Source organism: Asterias amurensis, chromosome 3 (genome assembly GCF_032118995.1).
Source record: "Asterias amurensis chromosome 3, ASM3211899v1".
NCBI classification, from domain to species: Eukaryota; Metazoa; Echinodermata; class Asteroidea; order Forcipulatida; family Asteriidae; genus Asterias; species Asterias amurensis.
In genome coordinates, this window is record NC_092650.1 from 27,566,896 (window position 1) to 27,586,662 (window position 19,767).

The 19,767-nt window shown below is 37.3% G+C and overlaps 3 protein-coding genes across 3 annotated transcripts; 2 read left to right on the forward strand and 1 right to left on the reverse strand.

Annotated features, from left to right (window-relative positions):
- Positions 1-555: 555 nt before the first annotated feature.
- LOC139934608 (testis-specific serine/threonine-protein kinase 4-like) lies at positions 556-3,906 on the forward strand. The gene has a single exon (XM_071928897.1). It carries the CDS (start codon positions 645-647, stop codon positions 1,683-1,685), a length of 1,041 nt encoding a protein of 346 aa, XP_071784998.1. The 5' UTR covers positions 556-644; the 3' UTR covers positions 1,686-3,906.
- Positions 3,907-4,051: 145 nt separating this feature from the next.
- Positions 4,052-10,619, reverse strand: LOC139934609 (charged multivesicular body protein 1a-like). The gene is made up of 7 exons (XM_071928898.1): positions 10,431-10,619; positions 9,189-9,208; positions 8,485-8,562; positions 7,651-7,797; positions 7,167-7,235; positions 6,438-6,497; positions 4,052-5,993 (listed from the first exon to the last, which is right to left on the reverse strand). Exons 1-7 carry the CDS (start codon positions 10,444-10,446, stop codon positions 5,772-5,774), a joined length of 612 nt encoding a protein of 203 aa, XP_071784999.1. The 5' UTR covers positions 10,447-10,619; the 3' UTR covers positions 4,052-5,771.
- Positions 10,620-11,313: 694 nt separating this feature from the next.
- Positions 11,314-18,717, forward strand: LOC139934607 (RNA-binding protein NOB1-like). Its single transcript, XM_071928895.1, has 8 exons — positions 11,314-11,406; positions 12,811-12,943; positions 13,499-13,632; positions 14,116-14,187; positions 14,322-14,888; positions 15,338-15,435; positions 16,903-17,044; positions 17,786-18,717. The coding sequence occupies exons 1-8, from the start codon at positions 11,338-11,340 to the stop codon at positions 18,053-18,055; spliced, it is 1,485 nt and encodes a 494-aa protein (XP_071784996.1). The 5' UTR covers positions 11,314-11,337; the 3' UTR covers positions 18,056-18,717.
- The last annotated feature ends 1,050 nt before the right edge of the window (positions 18,718-19,767 follow it).

Consider the following 19,767-nt stretch of genomic DNA (forward strand, 5'->3'; position numbering starts at 1 on the left):
GATGATTATTATTTCGATGAAGTTTTCACGTTATAGTATATCAGTATCTTGCGGATGAGATTCAGACCATGCGAGCAGTTTGTCGTTCATCATGATTGCCAACCACAAGAGGGCGATATATGAAGGGAAACGGCTTGAATCTTATGCGCTTTATGCCACCTGGGGGCATGGACATAAGGTTACCTTTTTTGTTGAGCTTGGGCTCGCAACCCATAAGCAAGAGGTGGTGGCTAAATAATTATATGCCTCTGTTATTTTATATGAAACAAACTTTAACACTCGAGTTTGTAAACATCACCAAACATTAGACTGCGTCTTCCACAAAGTTGTGAAGTTTGAAAGCTTCTATATGGGGGATGGGATGTGGCAGTGACCTGCCAACCGTAGGGCCTACCCGTAAAAAAAATGACATCGTCTTTGAGCATTGGTACGCGAGAGCGTCACACACACCGCACGGCGCGAAACGCCACCAAGACATTTTACGCGCCAAGCACTAACATTAGTTTAGGCGCGCTTTATGAAGCTTAAATATTCCATCTCCACTGCGTTGCAAAATCTTTTCGTGAGCTTCGATAGCTAGCTATTTATATCAACCTAATTTGACTGTAAAATGAAACAATGTAACTGGACATCAATATGTGGTGATGGCGATCATCCCCATAATGACTTCTGAGCAAAACGAAACCAACACTAGCGAAGCCCCAACCCCGTCGGGTAAAGGCAATGGTACCGCCAAAGAACGGGGACAATCGGTTCTCGAACAGCATGGCTTTACCGTCGGAGAGACAATAGGACACGGGTCTTATGCTGCCGTCAAACTCGCTTACTCCAGCAGGCACAAGTGTAAAGTTGGTATTAAGATCGTATCCAAGAGAAAAGCTCCTGAAGACTATCTCAAGAAGTTTCTACCACGAGAGATTCAAGTTGTTAAAGTTCTGAAGCACCCTAACCTCATCTGTTTCTTGCAGTCAATCGAGACAACCAGTCGGGTGTATTTCATCATGGAACTGGCAGAGAGTGGAGACCTCTTGGACTACATCAAATCACATGGAGCTGTGACTGAGTCTCAAACGGGTATCTGGTTTCATCAACTTGTAGATGGGATGGAGTATTGTCACGATCAAGGGATCGTCCATCGAGACCTCAAGTGTGAAAACATTCTACTCAACAAAAATAACATTCTCAAAATCACTGATTTTGGATTCGCACGAGGCCACATGAAGCCACCAGACAAGAGAGTGATCCTGAGTGAGACGTACTGCGGCAGCTACGCCTATGCCCCTCCCGAAATCTTACGAGGAATTCCTTACGACCCTATGCTCGGGGATATCTGGAGTATGGGTGTGGTCCTCTTCACCATGGTCTTTGGAAGACTACCCTTTGATGACACCAACCATAAAGTTCTCCTTCAGCAAGTTCAGAAATCACCATCTTTCCCGTCCAACCGAAACGCAGCAGATGACTGCAAGGATCTCATCTGTAGGATTCTGTCAGTAGCCAAGAGGCGGATCCATATCAGTGAGATCAGGGAGGACAGATGGTTTCGGAGACTGGGAAGTAACATTATCAAGACCAAGAAGGCATCAATGGTTAAGATGCCAGCGTCCAGTGAGGCCAAGCTTGGGGGTACGGGAGAAACGGCGGACAGGACGGCAAGCAAGAAGGTTGCTGACAAGAGCGATTGATCAAAATCAACGAAACCACCAATCTAGCGAGGTGTTTTCTAGAATCGACATTGGATTCAACTGATTGCTGGATTTCTCTTTTCAACATTCAAAATAATTTGGGTAGGAGGGAGTAGGGGGTTAAAATGTTGGTTGGCTATCAATCTTATACCATTAAAGGTTTTTTTTTGCTGCCGAAGTTTTTGTTAGAGGGGCATTGTGTTTCTACATGCAGTCAAGTCTATTTTAGTATGAATAATTATCATCAATTAACAAAGTTTCATTTTTTGGTCATCTTTAACTTTTCTCATCTTTACCTTTTTTCATCTTTGATATAAGCTCGTCACTTCATCCAGTCTTGCGGGCTGAATAGTGGACAAGTTTTGAATTGTCGCCGATGATTTAAATCTACTAAGTAATGAATTCGGGAGGGGCGGGGGGTGATTGGCGGAAAATGATTTTACGGGAATGTTTTATTCAAAATGCCTTTAAGGCTCCAGAATAAAGGTTGTATGATCCCGTAGTTGTGACGGTTGATTGATTGTTAATTCCTTTATCAACCAAGCCTGTCTGGTTTACATTAAAGGTGTCATTGTGAAAAGCTCCCATCTCCTGCAAAGCTCATGTTTTATTCTGTTTTGTAATGTACTTTTCTCAAACTTTGATTATCTCAACACTTGCTTTGGAAATGCATTAAGTGGACGCCTTCGGGCGTGTCTTGGTAAAAGTTGCCTTCACGCGATATGAAGAATAATAATGGACCCGTCACTTTCCTTTTCTTAATTATAAAGGGAAGGTACACTATTAATTGGTAATCGTCAAAGACAAGTCTTCTCACTTGGCGTATCCCTACGTGGCATAAAATGACAAGCCTGTGAAAATTTGAGCTAAATTGGTCATCGAGATTGAGAGAAATTGATGAGAGAAAAACACACTCGTTGGACGAATTTGTGTGCTTTCAGATAGGAATAAAATACTTCTAGCTAGAAGTATTTTATTATTTGTGTGAGACATTACCTCTTTCTCAAAATCTATGCTACTTCAGAGGGAGCCGTTTCTCACAGTATTGTATACTATCAACAGCTCTACAATGCTCGTTACCAAGTCAGTTTTTAAGTTAATATTTGTTTTGAGTAATTACTAAACGTGTACCTTCCCTTTAAAGCCATTGGACCCTTTCGGTACAGAAAAACAAAAAAGTTCACAGATTTACAAATATTTTACAGGGTTTACAGAAGGTAATGGTGAAAGACTTCTCTTGAAATATTAGTCCATGAAATGCTTTACTTTTTGAGAAAACGGTAAAACAATATAAGTTCTCGTTAACGAGAATTACGGATTTGTTATAAACACATGTCATGACACGGCGAAACGCGCGAAAACAGGAGTGGGTTTTCCCGTTATTTTCTCCCGACTCCGCTGCCGATTGAGCCTAAATTTCCACAGGATTGTTATTTTATATATAAGTTGTGATACACGAAGTGTGGGACTTGGACAATACTGTTTACCGAAAGTGTATAATGGCTTTAAAGATGAAATGGTGGTTTAAAAATGAAACTTGATGATCAAACAGATTTATTGCAATTGTGTAAAAAAATTAAAAGTTAAATTTCTAAATCGTATGTCAACATACGTTCACAGAAGAAATTTGGCATTTTCAGTATGTCAAAATTTTCAATATTTTGGCAAAACAAAATAAGACCCAATGCAATTTTAAAACATCCATGCTATAAGTAATTTTGTTTTCTCTGGAAGCGTGTTATAATATTGAATGAAGATATGGCACGCTGCATCTCATAGCAACATTGTATTGGAGCAAAGAGAAGAGGTACATCTTTGAAATTTTTGAAGAATAAACCACACAAAAAATCTTTAAAACAAATGTTTATTTCAAATAATTATTCAGAAGGCCTATCTACTGGTAAAAGAATGCAACAATACATTGACTGTATTTCAATTTAATAACTATAGTTTTTATTTATGACATTAACAAGTCTTTTTTAATTCAATGATGGTGCATTTACATATTATGCAAATAACCTTATACAATGGAAAAGCTAAATAGTACATGAAGAGTAGGGAAAAGAAATAAAATTAATTTACACTAATATGTGAAAACAAAAATAACATGACAAAGACACTACTGACACAACATAAAAGTTGAACAAAAATATATTAATGTTAACAGCAAAGCTTACCCAATGTAAACTTGTTTCACTGCAAGGTTATATGCTGTGTCCTGTTATATAATTTGCAAAACTGTACACACAAAATCCCTCACCATTATTTGTTCTGTAATTGACACATATATATGCTTTCCTGACGCTGTCATTAACTTGATTTAATCACAAGCAACAAAGCAACTGCCATCCTTGACCCAGTCATTACCAAACCATCAGTCAGAAATAAAAATGATGTTTCCTTTCTGCAATCTAATTAACCAACCTCAAAATGTTTTAACAAAGTGGGTTGAGAAAAAATATATATATACTATTCATAACTTGGTAATAAATTGAGTGTTTATGCTTCTGACTGGCATCCATGAATAAAGATATTGAAAGAAACGTGAGATAGTCATCATTGGCGCTAGATAGCCAAGTAACATCACTGTCCTCACATTAAGGGCACAGGCTCAAGGCTATACATGTACTCAGTTTTTTCTTTGTTCGAATGCAAATAATTCAAACATTAACCCGGTCAATTTCCCTTGTGGTAAATTAATGACATGTTTTTTTTCTACTAATATTTACATCCTGTTTCTGGATCAATTATATCCAGAAACTACAAAGCTACACTTTTGTTTATCTAACCACATGATGACATCTACTAAAATGACTCAATTTCACAAGGACTCAATTTCTCCTTACCACAGAATTCTGCTCTTACGTCCCATAGAAATCTGTGTTATACAGGGCCCTATAAGCACAACATTCCATCATGAGGAGAACCATAACATTAGATCCTGATGTTTGTGTAGTTTGAACAAGAAGGTAATTTTGACCTAGAGGTTTTTCTTGTATTTTTAAAACAGTTGTGTTTTGCAACAATTAAAAATACAAATCTTGGGCACTTAGTTTTAGTATATTTTGACCCAAACTGACCTGACAAAATGACCCAAACTACTACTATTTTAATTAGCAAATTGATTTCCCATGTATAGGTTTGCCTTACTTTGCATGGTTATCCCTTTTAGTGATCGATCTCCTCTTCACCATTCTTCCATTAAACTCAAAGAACCTAAAATCTCTCAAACCTCATCTTCTTACCAAATCATCCTTATTCCCAATGGCCATCTTTTGCCACCCTAGCCCCATCCCCACCATCTGAAACCTACACCCATCAGCTCTTTCAATTGGACACTATTCAAACACTTTGCCCACTTGACCCTGAATGTAATAAAACATCACAGCCAATCAAGAACCTTCTCTAAAAGGGAAAGTATACCTTTGGTTTTAGTTAGGGACCATTAATTGTTTTAATCCTATATACATGTAAATATAGATGAACAGTTAAATTAACCTGTGTAAACTTCAATTCAAAAGGTGGTTGTGTTTTTCAGATATGGCTAAATCCACAGCGATTATATATTTAAGCAGGAAGAACAAAACGTAATTGAAATAAACAATCTGAGAAACATAACTGTCAGTAATACTTCCCAGATTCAATTTGTTTATGATAAAAATTGACATATTTTATCATAACCACCATACTTCAAAGTGAAATTATTCTCAAAATGCTTTATACTATCAAAACCTGCTGTACCTTTAGCCAAGTTGGGTTTAGTGCCATTAATTTGAAGAGTGATTACCACGGATTACATGGGCTCTTTGCTCAGACCAACCAAGGAGATTAAGTTAACTCATAACATTGTCCATGCTCAATCACTGCCGGACTTTAGGAAACTTCTTAAGTCTATTTTATTTGACTCATAATTTTGATTTCCTTTATTTTGCTATTTTGGTACTCTGCTTGTTGTGCCCTGTGATACAGCTCCGTTTTTGTGTGTATTGTATTGAATTGAACCAAATGTATACCTTCCCTTTAAACACTTCCAAGATTCAACCTCATACCCAAACCTAATCAACCCCCCAACCCCACAACACAAGTCTATTCCCTAAGAGCTCTTAACCTCTGGTCAAGACGATCCTCATCTCTAACCGACCTTGATGATGACGAAGCGACAGAGAGAGACCCTGACGCAATCGGGGCGGCATTCAGCTCGGAGATCATCTCTAAGCCGTTTTCTTCAGCTACTTCTTGGATGAGTTTATCCACCTGGTCTTGTGGGGTGGTGAGTGTAGTAGCTTGACCCATAGAACCCTCCATCACCTGTGAATGGATAAAAGGACAAATCATAGATTCATACATTTTATCAGTATCAATCATAAAAATACAATCATAAATTATCAATTTTCTTTAGTCACTTTTAGTCACTTGGTTGCTGGACGCCATTTTTAGTTCAAATGTAGCACAACAAACCATTGTCAATGATTGCAGACTACATGTAGCTATAAATTTCATTTTCTTGGCCGGTAGTGCGCGTTAAAGAACCAAGAGAACTTTATCTTTGAAGAGTAGGGTTTAACCTTGTTGTTTCTGGTTCACATAGCAAGCTCCTTTTATTACAGGTTCATTAGGCTTGCGAGCTACATGTACATTGACATCTTTGGTTTTGTTACCAGAGGTTAATAATAATGATCAACTGATGCTTGACTAGTCCAGAGTCATGGTTAGTGGATAGATGTCATTGATAAAAAGATAAATATTACTTACCTGTGTGTGAACGTCAAGGTCCTCAAACTGTTTCTCAAACTTCTCCATGACGCCAGCAATCTATTGCAAACAAAAAAATGGACATACAATTAACTGACTGCCAAACATTAATTATAACTAGAAGGGCTAACTGTGGAATGTGTAGGCATTCATCGCACTATATCATAGTACAGTGGTATAGTTAACCGGACCCAAGCTCAGGTCTTGTCAGTAGCAGGGTCTAGGTTCGATTCCCGGTCATGTCACTTGTACTGTAATTAACTATAATTCATTTGTTAAAAGTTGGGATGGTAGTGCATTCTGCTCTACCAGTCAGGCTCCTAGTTGATGATACATGCCTACAATCTGATGGACCGTGAAGGGGGTAACCCTGTTTTAGCCGCAGGAGTAGGTGGTAAGGTGGCAACATGCTCCTGGTGAAAGATGATTTGTTTTGCAGCCCAAATTAGTTTAATGTAGCCCTCACCTTGAAGCGGCCATCAGTGGCCTTGAGATATTAGGTAATCTCTCATAAACAATAATTTTTAACTGTTGTGTATTTTAAAAAAAACATATTGCTATTTTTCTCATGTTTTTTAATCCTGCACTTTAATGTTTTTCTTAACTGTACAGCGCTTTGAAACAGTGTTAAAGGGCTTTAAAAATGCATTTAAGTTAAGTTAAGTTAAGTTAAGTTTAGTTACGCAACAAAAGTTGTCAGAAAGTATGACGCTTATAAATCTAACTGACCTTTTGAAGATCCATCGACTTCATAGCTGAATCCATTCCCTTCACGACTTGACCCATTGACTTTGTCAGCTGGAAGAAGATATATAAACACATTAGTTTACGTGTCTCTCCGAGAAATACAGTCAGTTAAACTTCCCTGTAATGTGTAGCAATTAATGATTTCCCCATGTATAATATAGCAAAATGTCGCACAAAAACTCATCATTTGCTACTCATTATAAGCACTCAGTGTGCACAAAACATGTTCAGTCTAGATATTTTGCTATCAAATCGTTCCCTGCATTGAACTTGTCTATTGACCCACCCCTTGCACATGTGTCATGCACCTCTGCAAAATGTGCACCTACCATTTCTACCACTTTGGGAGTCAATTCATTGGACGAATTTGAAATAATCCAATGAATTTTTAGATTTTGCTTTTCACAGTCTTCTGTTTACTGAAAAAATTAATTAAATAAATGCAAACTCTCAATCTGTAACATACATCTTTCATCATCAGTGCTGACTGTACCCTTGATGATACTGCGTCTACCCTTGACGCCATTCTCAAGAAGTTTAGCCCCTCATTCTTCTTCCTAATAGCATTCTCAGCATATATTCTCGCTCCTTCAACATTCTTCTGTTCGATCGCCTGTTACCAAGAAACAATATAAACTTTTAGTGCATGATTACTGTAGATATTTCTCTGTTAAACAAAATAGGGATTCTTGTAAGAACAGTAAACTACAAGACAAGTTAAACCCTTCAAGATTCGATCCAGAGTGTCTGATGGACGGGGCACAGGGCCTTCTATCAGATAAACTGAAAACACAGCCCTCTTTCAGATCTAGCTTGCTCCAACCCTTTAAAGGGAAGGTACACGTTTGGTAATTTCTCAAAACAAATATTAACTTAAAAACTGACTTTGGTAGCGAGCACTGGAGAGCTGTTGATAGTATTAAACATTGTGGGAAATGACTCCCTCCAAGGTAACGTAGTTTTCGAGAAAGAGGTAACTTTTCACCAAAATAATATAAGACTTCTAGCTAGAAGTCTTTTATTCGTGTCTGAAAGCACACAAGTTCGTCCAACAAGGGTGTTTTTTCTTTCCTCATTTTCTCACAACTTCGATGACCAATTGAGCCAAAATTTTCACAGGCTTGTTATTTTATGGTTATGATGGGATACACCAAGTGAGAAGACTGGTCTTTGACAATTACCAAACATGTACCTCCCCTTTCATTTAATGACAGCTTCATATATGTAGAAGAAAATGATAAAAATACAACACAGACGTTTTACTACTTAAAAATGAAATAGATAGGTTCCAAACACTTACCTTCTTTACTTTGGCCTGTTGGACTTTTTGGTCTTTTTCACACTTTTTGGCTGATCGCTCAAGTTGCTTTGTAGCAAACTGTTAGAGAAAACATAATGTGACTTTAGTTATGATTTCATAATGCCATATAACCCACAAGAGGGAACTTACTGTGTAAATATCATTCATAAACTATAAAAAATACTTAGAGTTGTCAAATAAGAATTTAAGTCTACTGGTCTAAGGCAAGTTAGTTTTCAAGTCTTAAGTTTAATAAAAGACGTCTCACATCCTCTTAACTGGTAAGTGAACATTTCAAATTAAGTTTCACCGCAGTCAATGATTAGTTGGAACCGTTTCTCACAATTTACATCCCATGATTGTACAAGTTCAAGTAAAATGTCTGAAGTCCTTTGATTATTTGTTAAGAAAAAAAAACTGAAGTAAAGACAGTCCAGGTACTTTAAGTTTTAGAATACTTTCTCACACAGAAGAGTAACAAGATTTTAACAAGTGAAAAAATGTAATACATTGATACTGAAATGAAGTAATGATTCAATGAAAGACTTTGGAACTCTAGGTGGCAGTAGACATTATCAGGTAAATTTCCATTGTATTTCTGCCCATATCAACATTTCCAAGAACAATGGATTTACCTGGAAAGTCTGCTCCCACCTAGCGTTCCAAATTGCCTCCTTTTGTAATAAAATGTACACATTACATACCTTGAGTTGAAACAATGTGTCTACAAAGCATCAAGTTCATCAGGCGTCACCATGTGGAAGAAGAAAAGATGTCGGTGAAAATAAACTCAACCGAAAAGCAAATGACATCAAAGGCAAAAATAAGCATCATGCATGGCATCAATAACCCTGATAAGGTTTATCGTGATTCAGAACCGCAATGCGTTATGGGAAGGCATATGGGGCAGTTTCTATGCAGTTTCTACGACTCGTGCACACAACACCAGTACCTATGTGTGGGTTCAACTCTTGACATTTTGCTATTCGCGATAAACCTTATTGATGAATTTGATTTGCTTCTATGTAATGTATGCGGTAAGACTTCAATAATGACTCAACAAACATTCAACATGTTTTTTAGTTGTACCTACAGTGAACATAACCAAACATTGTCACGTTGCTTGAGAGCTAACTTCAAAAAGTACACACTTTAACGCATTTGCAGATTGCGCTCGCTTTGTTCTCCCAGCAGGTTCCGCTAAAATTCGGCAGGGCGCAAAACGCTTCTTGCGCACAAGTTTTTCTCGATTCTTCTTCTTCCTTTAAAGTGCTGCGTCAGAAAATTTGAAGATTACCGCACTGTGGTGAGCTTTGAAAAATCTCACGCATAGCTGGCCTCTGGACTTGGCATCACTGAAGTTGGTTCCTACCTACATGTATCTATTGTTAATTAATTTTATATCTTAGTTTCCTTGCTCTATGGGGACTATGGTTTTATTTTTGGATATTTTTCCGTATGGCGCCACCACTTTTTCACTCGTTTTTACAAAAAGGGATTTATCAATCAGGTAAATTAGATACTATATTATTTTATTTCGAATGAAAAAGTGGTGGCGCCATACGGAAACTTTTCCTTATTTTTAGTGGACACTGTTTTAGCATGGAGGTAGGCCCCCATGGTTTTAGTATTTACACTTTTTTACAGAAACGCAACCACCCCACTGTATATGATTTGCAAACACTTACTGAGCCTGAGCAATGACAGCTGACAGCCAGTCACCTGATGAGCTAAGCTCTGAAAAAGTTACTCTTCGAGATTGAGAACTGAATTATATGGACAACTTTCCGTATGGCGCCACCACTTTTTCACTCATTTTTACAAAAAGGGATATATCAATCAGGTAAATTAGATACTATATTATTTTATTTCAAATGAAAAAGTGGTGGCGCCATACGGAAACTTTTCCAAAAAAACGATCAATTAAAAACCACAATTACAACTACCTTCTATTTTCGGCATTTTCCCCTGAAATCTTTACCAATCCTAGGCAGAATACTTTGCAGCTCAATCAACAAATGACACAAATCTACACGAATGTACAGAGGTATTGCTAGTTGGTTAGATAGTAAGCAGAGAAACCAATGGTCAATGAATCATCAGGAGTTAAAAATAGGAAGTTATGTGTTGTTTTGCTGCTTAATGCGGTCCTACTAAAAGCCGACAACAAGCCGACAACGCCGACAACAAGTCCAGAGCGCCGCCAACACGCCGCCAACACGTTTTAAATACCTCTAAAATGGCAAATAAACCATATACATTTTAGAACTATATGTGTTCTGTAATATAAACATAAAGTTAATGTAAAAACTTCACAAAAAGTGTGAATTTTTAACCAGAAAAAAACTTCACTTGCACGGAAAGCGGTCGGACGCCATCTTGGCTTAAAAACCGTGTTTGGACCAGACCATTATGATACGGGTAGATTTAGCACTTGTCAACAACAGAGGGCGGGCTTCATGTGAAGACCTTCACTGCAGTGTGCACAGTGCATGACGCCCGCCCTCTATTGCTAAGTCTGACTCACCCGCATCATAATGGACTGGTCCAAATACGATTTTAAGCCAAGATGGCGTCCGACCGTTCTCCGTGAACGTTAAGTTTTTTTTCTGGTTAAAAATTCACACTTTTCGTGAAGTTTTTCCATTAAATTTATGTTTATACTACAAAACACACATAGTTCTAAAATGTATATGGTTTATTTGCCATTTTTGAGGTATTTAAAACTTGTTGGCGGCGTGTTGGCGGCGCTCTAGACTTGTTGTCGGCGTTGTCGGCTTGTTGTCGGCTTTTAGTAGGACCCGCTTAATGAAACAGCGCCCTCAAGAGCCTACTATTTGTTTATTGCGAAACATGGCGAAAAACAGAGCGACCCACGTTGTAGTGGACACAGTTGCATTCTTTAAGAATGTCCAGTTACAGGCAAGTAATTGTTTCAAGTTTTTGAGATTCAGTAACCTATTTATTATAACAATGATTTGTCTGTGTATAAAGAAACACAGCTAACTGCACTTCTCGTGTTTGGCACTCAGAACCTATTTGCCCAGTTTCCGGACTACTGTTGGGGTGTTATGGTTCGGGGTCCTACTAAAAGCCGACAACAAGCCGACAACGCCGACAACAAGTCCAGAGCGCCGCCAACACGCCGCCAACAAGTTTTAAATACCTCCAAAATGGCAAATAAACCATAGATATATTAGAACTATGTGTGTTCTGTAATATGAACATAAATTTAATGGAAAAACTTCACGAAAAGAGTGAATTTTTAACCAGAAAAAAACCTTAACTTTCACGGAAAACGGTCGGACGCCATCTTGGCTTTAAATCGTGTTTGGACCAGTCAATTATGATGCGGGTAAGTCAGATTTAGCAATAGAGGGCGGGCGTCATGCACTTTGCACACTGCAGTGAAGGTCTTCACATGAAGCCCGCCCTCTGTTGTTGATAAGTGCTAAATCTACCCGTATCATAATGGTCTGGTCCAAACACGGTTTTTAAGCCAAGATGGCGTCCGACCGCTTTCCGTGCAAGTGAAGTTTTTTTCTGGTTAAAAAATACACACTTTTCGTGAAGTTTTTCCATTAAATTTATGTTTATATTACAGAACACATATAGTTATAATATATCTATGGTTTATTGGCCATTTTTGAGGTATTTAAAACTTGTTGGCGGCTTGTTGGCGGCGCTCTGGTCTTGTTGTCGGCGTTGTCGGCTTGTTGTCGGCTTTTAGTAGGACCGATGGTTCGTTCTGCTTCTGGTTGAACAGAATACACAGCGTTGTTATTCCAATCATCATAATTATTAATTAAAATCTGGCAAACTTTTTTATGCCCCCTAAATTAACAATTTACAATGTATCAATACCACACGTGATATCTACTAACTAAGTATTTATTAATATTATTATTATTAAATTAATTAATTAAAATAAAGTTTAAATTAATATTGAGTTGGATTTTTGGAAGGATTTCTTCTAACTGTTCAGTTCAGCTACATACATGTATTGCCAAAATATTTATGTTTATTTATTTATCCATTTATATTGACTTAATTAAAAGGATAATTTTCCATATGGGCCACCACTTTTTCACTCGTTTTTACAAAAAGGGATATCTCATATTGAGGTAAATTAGATACTATAATATTATTTCATATCGAATGAAAAAGTGGTGCCATACGGAAAATTTTCCAATTAAAATTTCAATCCACTTAATTAATAATAAATGTTATAGGAAATTGTTACTTATTTTAAATCAATGTCAGCAATTAGCGCTAACCTAATAAAGTATTTAAGTTAACCATGTATCTATATTATTCTTCCTATAGGAAATTGCTGAGACTGTGTACACTGTCCCGGACGTTGTAAGTGAGATCAAAGATGGAGCCACAAGGAAGAGATTAGCGGTCTTACCGTATGAGCTCAAATATAGAGAACCATCCTCTGCAAGTATTCAAACAAGTAAGTCCTAAAGAGATTCCGGGAATTGGGAGCAGACCGACATTAAGCATAACACCATAATCGGAGGCCGACAATTTGGGTAATGAGTAATCCTGGTCAGGGCTTGATCTTGATACCGGACCACAGGCAGAGGCCAGTGATTTTAGCATTGGGCCAGTAAACTCATGACCAGACAAGTCTTGCACCGATGGTCTTGTGTTTGTGTTCAAATGTTGACTTTCATTCTGATTTAACTCTGTTGAGTTATGAAAAATGCTACCCTTGATACAAATGAGATTACTCTTTTCTTAGTATTTTTTTCAAATTCAAACAGGTCAATTGTTAAACTGTGTTGGGTATTTTTTTTTTTTTTCAATTAGGGTCTACACAGAAAATTCTGGTCCAGTAAATAGTTTGAGCTACAAACTCAGTGGTGTTGTTTGACTTCCCTCTAAATTTGAGCTCTGTTTGTGCTAGAGTTGGGAAGGATCCTTGTAAATTACTAAATTTTGTAGACAGTACACAGACATTTCCATTGCCAGATGATTTGATTTATTATGTATACTTTCCCTGCAGTCTCAGAGTTTGCCAAGAAGACTGGAGACTACCACAGTCTATCTTCAGTGGACTTGAGGGTACTTGCTTTGGCTTATCAACTGACTAAGGAACATGGTGGTATTGAGCACCTCAAACTGGCCCCTGAGAAAAAGGTATCATGCAACTGTCATTATTAACATGTATGTGTCTATCTAATACTGGAAAGAGATAGGAATACAAGTTTCATTGTGTCTTGAGTATCAGCTGTTTCTCTTAAGGACCTGTAAAACTTCACTCCAAGTGGTTCTGCTTGTTGCCATGTAGTTCAGCTTTGAAAAGCTTCTCTATTTCATTTGAAATAAGGACTGGTGAAAGGCTGACAGGCTATTGAAATGATAAGAGAATTGGTTCTGTTGGCTAGTCACTAGGGCAAACCCAGCTTGAACATTATTTATATAAATGCTGCATGCTGGGCGGTGGCCATTTCTAAAAACTATAGCATTTCGAGCAAAGATGTTTTGAATGACCACCTTGTTTTCCACCTTGATCATCTTTATGGCATGTAATTTATGCACACCCTCTATAAGTCTAATTGATTTCAAGGATCTTATATTTCCTCATTAAAAAACTTCAATTCTACCTCATGTTTGTTGCAGGTAACTTTAACAAGTAATACGAGGCCATTGCAGAAAGCTACTGACATTGTTGGATTTTATCTACCACCGAAGGTAAGGAGAGAATGTAGAGTTTTATAAACCAAGCCTCAAGAAACCCACAAGTACTAACAAGGTACATACAAATAGTTCAGCTAAGGTTGTTGCAGCTTGATAATTGAGTGTTGTGCTTTTGTTTCTTTTTATAGGATACCAAAAACAAAGACAACAAAGAAGAGGCCAAGACTGAAGAAACACAGACTGAAGAAACCCAAGCTGAATCTACTCCTCACCAAGACACTGAAGAAAATCAAGACGTCCAACTTAATCTTAGTAAACTCAATGTTGAAGAAAATAGTGATAAACGGACAGAGCGGGTTGCAAACAGAGACAGTGAAGGACTTGAAGAACAACAAGTGGAACAAAATACCAACACAGATTCAAACCAGCCCACATCAGAGGTCATAGGGCAGAGGTCACAGGATGACCTTGTGAACTCTTCAAGTACAGATGCAGCTCAAGCTGACACAGCGTCTTCAGGAGTTGCTCCTGAAGATGATAAGGAGAATGTTGAGACAGATGGAGTCGAGGGAGGAGATGGTATTGATGGAGAAGATGATGCGGATTGTGATGAAGAGAATGAGGAGGGTGAAGACGGTGATGATAATGATGGATGGATTACTCCACAGAATATCAGTCGTATTCGTGAAGGAGGTGTTAGCGACAGGCCAGAGGGAGTAGGCGTAGGATGTATGACAGCTGATTTTGCCATGCAGGTATGTACATACAAGGATTCAGGCTATTATCTTTGCATATCCTCTGTTTTAATATGCCTCTGTAGCACAGAGTACAGTCCTCCCAGTAACTCTCCAAATCTCCAGTTGAAGGAGTAGCATGGGGAATATCAAATGAGTCCTAATTTCAATGAACTGTTGCAACTTTGGTTTGTGGTCATGGTTGTGGCTGATCAGTCTTCATTGGACTCAAGTTCTGATGGCTGAATTATTGAAAAGTGGGTTCGATTCCTGATCATGACACTTATGTCCTTGAGCAAGGCTCAATAGAACTTTAGCCCTTTATAAAGTGTTAAATGGCTTGGTGCCCTTGACCTTTCAAGAATGAAGCATTTGGACTGCTAGTCTGGTAGCCTGATGCATGTGTTTTTATTGCTCTAAGTTTTACCCAATAATTATTTATTAAGGTTTATCTATTTGTTTATTGACAGAATGTACTAATCCAGATTGGGATCCCAGTCCTTTCTGTTAACGGAATGCTCATCAGGAGCGCCAGGAGCTTTGTGCTGAGATGTCGAGGCTGCTTCAAGTAAGTTAAATCCTAAATAACACGTTTTAATCTGAAAGGTCCAGTTTGAGTTAAGCAAGGATCCATGATTACAGTATGTGCTATGAGAACAAACATGGTTTTCATCGGGGATAAAGAATATTAATTTTTGTTTGTACCCATACACCGATGTCTATTAGCACTGTATACTCAGTACTTTCCTGAGTCCTGTGAACAAATATCAGAGGCATATAACTCTATTTTGCTTGAAGTTACAGGACGTAGAAATAGAATGTGTAGAATGCTTAGCCTTATTTTCGTCTGTGGTCAGCTTTCTATGGTCAGCTGTGGACATAGAGTATCAATACATTGTGATATGCATGTATGGCAAAATTCCATGGTCAGTTGCATTACACTTTTTTGGTCATTTCTTGATCTTGGTGCTAGAAGTTCTATGTGAGATATTCTTTCCACTAAGTTTATAGACTGATTTGTACTTCACACCCAAGGCTTTGAATTGATGATATTAGAAATGTTGTAGACTTTCTGCTCTGGATGTTATAACGTTGTAAAAAGCTGTCAGTCGCATTACACAAAAAGGACATGGTAAAAAACATACTGGTACAATTTGACAACTTCCTCTAACCAAAAAGCTTGCGAAAGCTTTACTATATGTAACACACAACTATTATACATGAGTATCCAACAGGATACCTATAAATGGTCAGCAACTTGAACTTTCAGGTTTACATGGCAAAACCATGGTCAGTCGCATTACAGTTTTCCAGTCAATTTAGCCACGCCTACATGGAGCCCAAGCTGAGTTCTTACTGTGCAAAATTGGGTTCATTCCTTGTTAACAACTTTTAAAAAAATTGTTTCATATGTTAGCTATAACTTTTAAGTGGAAAGAAAGTTGTGACAAAAACTTAAGTGGAAAGAAAGTTGTGACAAAAGTTGGTGTCATGTCCATGTTTGCTTGGAATTCCCCATGTATGACAAAATGAATTAACTTTCCTTTAATAACTTAAAGGAACACGTTGCCTTGGATCGGTCGAGTTGGTCTTTGAAAAGCGTTTGTAACCGTTTGTTATAAAATGCATGGGTAGAAAGATGTTGTAAAAGTAGAATAGAATGATCCACACAAACATGCCTCTAAATTGCACGGTTTTCCTTTTACCTCATCGACTAACACGGTCGGTCATTTATGGGAGTCAAATTTTTGACTCCCATAAATGGCCGACCGTGTTAGTTCGCACAGTAACAGGAAAACCACGCAATTTTGAGGCAAATTTGTGTGGATTATTGTATTCTACTTAAAAAAAATCTTTCCAACCATATGCATTTTATAAAAAAACGGTTACAAACGCTTTTTATAGACCAACTCGTCCGATCCAAGGCAACGTGTTCCTTTAAGTTACTTTATCTGCACTAAGCCGATTTATAAAACATCACCATTGCAAAAACTCATTATATTTCTTGGTATCTAATCTTTTTGCTCCTGTACAGAATTACAAACAAAATGGACAAGGTCTTCTGCCCTCACTGTGGTAACAAGACATTAAACAAAGTAACCATGACAACAGGTGAAGATGGCAGTCAACGTATTCATCTCTCACAGCGAAAAGTCATCAATAAACGAGGAATGAAGGTAGGCAAGGTCCTAAATCTCCCTCATTGGTCAAACTATTGTAAACAGAAGGTAATAATAATAATGAAGAAAAATTTATGAAGCGCAAAACAATAGCAGAAAGAATCCGCCTCAAGGGGTTGGAAAAGAACAACAATAAAAGTCTGAACCAGACAAACTTACAAAGCAAAGTATTACACAGTAAAATAATTTAAAAATCTAGATAATACAGAAAGCTGGCACATATTTAAAAAAATAAACAACCAATTTAAAAAGATGAGACTTGCAAAAGTTAAAAAACAATGTCAAAGTCATAAATACTGAAAAAAATGAATAATACTAACAGCTTTTGCATTTTACATCGTAACAAGTACTGTACAATAACGACAATTCAAATTTTACAATGTTAAACAATACTGCTTAAAAAGATCAGTCTCAAGGTGGGTTCGAATCTCTGTCATAGTTGTTTAGTCTTTGGATGAGACACTTTACACTTATGTTGGTCCTAAGAGGCAGGGAATGGAAGTCCGTCAGATCTGCCATGTACAAACAATTTTCCATGTGAAATGGATTATGTCCATTGTGCATTTTTAAAAATTATTCTAGCAAAAATCAGGCCATTCAACTTTAAGTTGCTTTCTTGGCATTAGTGAGGTTTGAAAATTGTATTTAGCCTGAATAAGTATTATTATTATTATGATGAAGTGCATAATTTAAACCACTTAACAATGTTAAATAATTTATGCTTAAATTACTTAACAGTTTCCTCTGCCACTACCAAAGGGAGGAAAACACGCTGATAATCCCATCCTCGTCGCTGATCAACCGATTGCTCATAATCATCTCTCTCGTAAAGCTCAGATGAAGACGGATATCTTCAACTCGGATTACGTGAGCGGAACCTCTCCGTTTGCTTTGAATGATACAACCAGTAAATCAGCACAGCTTGGTGTCCGTGGTTTCACCAGTAACGCTGCCCACAATCGACGCAATCCAAACCAAGTCAAACCAAGAAAAGGGCGCAAGAAATGATGGATAAATTTTACACTTAAAAATTTGGCTGTAAAAGTGACACAACATTTCTGCGAGAGAAATTTGGCATCATTCAGTTTTAAAGGGAGTGGGTCATAGATTGTTTTTTATCAACATAATATTGACTTATAGGAAATTGTCAATAAAGGTTCCATATAGTCACCTGTGAAAGTTTTAGCTGAATTCAGTGTCTGCTCCTTGAGGAAAACGGCAAAAAAAATGTCACAGCGTTTTCTTCAAAACTTATGCGGGGTACCAACCGTATCTCAGTCCGCAGTTCACAAACTTATACCACAGAAATGTCGATCTCCAAAACTCCCCTTGCGATGAGTTCTGGACATTCAATTTTTTCTACATATCAGCGATCTTGTTATTAGATGCATTGCATCCTGCAAAGGTCAATCTCATTTTAAAATTATAAAAAAAAATCATAATTATTTTTTATTATTGAGCTATTTTACAATTATTAATAGACAGTCCTTTTGATAGTTTCAAAAATATTGAATAAATTTTAGAAACAAAATCAGCAAATCTATGGTACTGAAGCAAAATTGTATATTTTAAAGGAACACGTTGCCTTGAATCGGTCGAGTTGGTCTTTGAAAATCGTTCTGTAACCGTTTGTTGTAAAATTTATATGGTTAGAAAGATATTGTAAAAGTAGAATACAATGATCTACACATATATGCCTCGAAATTGCGTGGTTTTCTTTTTACCCTGTCGACTAACACGGTCGGCCATTTATGGGAGTCAAAATTTTGACTCCCATAAATGGCCGACCGTGATAGTTCGCGACGTAAAAGGAAAACCGTGCAGTTTCGAGTGATACTTGTGTGGATCATTATATTCTACTTTTAAAACATCTTTCTAACCATATGCATTTCATAACAAACGGTTTCAAACGCTTTTAATAGACCAACTCGACCGATCCAAGGCAACGTGTTCCTTTAAGATGATAAACTGCCTGTATTTGATCTCTGTAAGATCTATATCATTAAAGTGGTAAATTACAGTCAAGACTCACACCTATACAAAGGCTTAAAGCCTGCACATGGAAGGAATGTTAAACATACACTGGATAATGTCAGAATAAAGTGATAGAAACTATTCGTGGAAATATTAAATGAATATTTGAAAACTCTGGACAAATAACAATGCTGTAAAAAACTTTGTTTCTTTGGTGTATTTTGTCTGTTTGCTTTGTATCGAGGGTATCAATAAGATAGATCATGGTTGGATTTGTGAAGTTGCCTAACCAGGGACCAGGCTAAAACGATTGATATAAAAAAATAAGAATTAACTACTTTGTTGAATGGCTCAAGATATGTAAAGAAACCTTTATTTAAAAACTTTAAAGTCGAGTTTATTCAAGAAACTTGTCATATAGCAGGTGAATACATTTGCTTTACTTAAAAAAAAAAACTGCTTTTTTAGTATGTGATTGTCGGTTCCCCTTACAGTGCTACCAAAATGGCCAATGTTTAGGGGCGGTCCCTTTGGGTACAACGATTTGGTGGTATCTCCCTTTTTTATTCAACTTGATGGCATGAGTTGGATCTGAAAAGTTTGGGTTTATTTCCAAAGAAGGGACAGATAATCTGGCCCAACTTTGGAAAAACTTTGAATTTAGATGGCTATTCTTTTTTGCTTTATGTTCGTGGAGTTTTATTTGTCTTTCTAAATCAAAAATTAATAAAGATTTGGTTTTTTTT

What these genes read in the sequence shown, in the direction of transcription:
- LOC139934608 (XM_071928897.1), top strand. Translation starts at nt 645, where the DNA reads ATGGCGATCATCCCCATAATGACTTCTGAGCAAAACGAAACCAACACT.
- LOC139934609 (XM_071928898.1), bottom strand. An exon ending in ACACATTGTTTCAACTCAAG is followed by an intron (nt 8,563 to 9,188) that starts GTATGTAATGTG and finishes TTTCTCTAACAG; the next exon opens with TTTGCTACAAAGCAACTTGA. An exon ending in AACAGGCCAAAGTAAAGAAG is followed by an intron (nt 7,798 to 8,484) that starts GTAAGTGTTTGG and finishes TCTTGGTAACAG; the next exon opens with GCGATCGAACAGAAGAATGT.
- LOC139934607 (XM_071928895.1), top strand. Translation starts at nt 11,338, where the DNA reads ATGGCGAAAAACAGAGCGACCCACGTTGTAGTGGACACAGTTGCATTC. An exon ending in AGATGTCGAGGCTGCTTCAA is followed by an intron (nt 15,436 to 16,902) that starts GTAAGTTAAATC and finishes GCTCCTGTACAG; the next exon opens with AATTACAAACAAAATGGACA. An exon ending in TCAATAAACGAGGAATGAAG is followed by an intron (nt 17,045 to 17,785) that starts GTAGGCAAGGTC and finishes ATTACTTAACAG; the next exon opens with TTTCCTCTGCCACTACCAAA.